This window comes from Helianthus annuus, chromosome 10 (genome assembly GCF_002127325.2).
Source record: "Helianthus annuus cultivar XRQ/B chromosome 10, HanXRQr2.0-SUNRISE, whole genome shotgun sequence".
NCBI classification, from domain to species: domain Eukaryota; kingdom Viridiplantae; phylum Streptophyta; class Magnoliopsida; order Asterales; family Asteraceae; genus Helianthus; species Helianthus annuus.
Window position 1 is genome coordinate 111,404,450 of NC_035442.2, and position 2,805 is coordinate 111,407,254.

A 2,805-nucleotide genomic window follows, 5' to 3' on the forward strand; every position below is an offset into this window, starting at 1 on the left:
AGACTCGAGTCTTAGAACCAAGACTAGAGATGACTTGACGACGGGCCAGTTGGTAGCCCAACATGACCCGTCTTGGGCTCTTATCGTCTGGGCCCAATTGCTAAAGCCTAAGGCTAACATCTTTCTCTGATAAAAGTCTTGTACACATAAAATGAGCGGGAAATAGATAAGAAAGGATCCAAGGATACTGTAGGGCATTAAATGCTTAACTGATAGGCGGAAAGAGATCGCCGGAAACATGGTACAATCGAGCTGGCCTCATTAAATGAAGCCCCTAATCTTACCGTTGGAGCCCAGACACGTGTCTGAGTCCCCCATAGATAATAAGATACCGTTAGATCATCTCGGTACCGTTTTCAAAGGGAGATAAGCGATCTCCTTTATATAAGGAAGGTAAGTATCTACTAAAAAAGGATAAGAAAACTCTCACTAAATGCTCTACACTCTCATTTATTCCGACCATCATATACCCTCATTAATTCCGACATAATAATTCACTTATTAGAATCCACACCAAAGAGAATATTCCGGCGATCATACTCGTCGGACTAAGCTTATCATTTATCTCCGGCAAGTTTACGGATCCCCCTCTGGGGGCCCTCCGTGATGAGGCTAACGGTTTTCTTTTTTGTAGAAGACGGAAACATGGCATTGCAACGCCAGCGAGATCCTTTGGACGTCATCAGTGACTTGAGGACTCGACAATTGTATATATGTTAGAGATAGCCTTTGTATTTATTTAGGTGTATCTGTTCCATAATTATAGATTAGGGTTAGCTTGTATTGTTCCCAATATAAAGGGGTTCTCTTCATCAATAAGATTATCAGAGAATTTTCCCATTACCTAATCTTTTATGGTATCACAGCCTTAACCCATTTTTTTCTCTCAATCCTAGGGTTTCGACCCTAACCCTGCTGGCAGCCCCTCCTTCCTCGTCCCTGTTCACCCGTCACCTTTTCTCTTCTCAGCCATGGGTGACAAGGTTGACCCCTCTGCCGCCGCCACCAAACTAAGCACCCTACACCCAGCTTATTCCGTCACAAATATCCAGTCCAAGAGTCGTACCTTGGATGGGACCACGGTGACTTATTCCTCGTGGGTCCAGCTGTTCCAGCTTCATGTTGTTGCGTACAAGGTTGCCGATCACATTGATGGCACTCCCCCTCCACCCAAGGCCGAACCTTTATATGCTCAATGGAAAGAGCTTGATGCCCTTTTCCTGCAGTGGATACTAAGCACTGTTTCGGACAACATCCTGCCACGGAACCTGCCCAATACAATTTCGGCTAAACAGGCTTGGGATAAACTTGAAAAGATTTACCTCAGCAATAAGAAAGCCCGGGCAGCCGCACTCGAAACTCGTTTCTGCAATCTGTCCCTATCAGCTTGTGCATCCCTGGATGATTACTGTCAACAATTGCAGAACCTTGTAACTCAACTTGCAGATGTCGATCACCCCGTCACCAATTCCCAATTAGTCTTACAACTGGTTCGCGGTCTTCCTGCTTAGTACAACATGTAACACCCCGTGTTTCGAAAGTCGAAGTCAAAGTCAAGATTGAAGTCAAAGGAAGAAAAGATTGCTAATTGCGATCTGTCACTCCTTGCTCAATTCCTGTTTTGACTTCTTCGACTCGTAGTTAGTCTATGTAATTGGTTACGTTAGTTGTATTATGTGGAGTATCTAGTTACAATCGAGGTTTATTCATGTTTTATCGCTTTATCATTTATCGCAATCGCGCTCGCAACTCGAATTACGCGTTCTGGATATTGTTTTATGTGTGTGTGTGGGCCTTATGTGTTACTTGTGCATGTTTATTTATAGTTATGTTGTGGTGATTAATCGAAACGCAATCGAAATTCAATCGCAATCGAATCGCAAACGCTAAATGCAAGTGAATTAGGATGATTGTATGTTAGATATAGTAGTTGGGATTAAAAGTAATTTGAATAGGAAACTCTATCGCATCGCAAATCGAAACGGCAAAACTCGTCGCACCGAACACTTGAACCAAGTGGCTAACCGACCAGATGGCCAGTCGATCGACCAGCCGCTCGATCGAGTTACCACTCGATCGACCAGCCAGTCGAACGGACTGCCAGCCGATCGACCAGCCACATCCCACCCTTTCCTTTTTGGGAAACCCTATAAATGCCGCATGTCAACATCACAACTTACCACTTTTGCACTCTCTCATCCGACCAACGCTCTTGCCCACCTTTTCTTCGATTTTTCGTGATTTCGGTAAGATCACGTCCTAAATCTTGTACTTTCTTAATCTACACACACTCCTACACCTTTCTATCTTTTAAATCTTAACTTTTAACCATGAAATCACTAGATTTGAGGTGTTCTAGGATGATGTCATCATGGTGTTCTTATGAACTTCATGTTTTGGCTTCAATCCAACAAGAACAACTTAGATCTGAATGATTTCCACACACATAAACAAAGATCTTGCATAGATCTGAACTTATTCATGGTGAAAGAGGATTGAAAGATGGTTTTTAACTTTCTTTCAACTCTTTTACACTCAATGCACTCAAAACCAATAGAATCGGAGCTTGTTCTGATCTCCTACTCGTTCTTAGTGTTGGTTGGTTCAAGATCTGGATTCTATCCACGAGATTTCTGATTTCGGGTTGAACATGAAACACCATCTCGAACAGTTAACTGGTCAGACTAGGGTGATTCCTGTCCGATCGGGTCACTAAGTCTTGACAAGGTTCCTGTTGTTTGACACGATATCGTATAATCTCGAGAAAACTACAAACTATCAAGATAACCAAGCGAAGAAGACGAT

The 2,805-nt window shown here is 43.0% G+C and overlaps 1 protein-coding gene across 1 annotated transcript; it reads left to right on the plus strand.

Moving 5' to 3' along the window:
- The first annotated feature begins 971 nt into the window (after positions 1 to 971).
- Positions 972 to 1,511, plus strand: LOC110881674. The gene has a single exon (XM_022129866.1). The coding sequence runs from the start codon at positions 972 to 974 to the stop codon at positions 1,509 to 1,511; it is 540 nt and encodes a 179-aa protein (XP_021985558.1).
- The last annotated feature ends 1,294 nt before the right edge of the window (positions 1,512 to 2,805 follow it).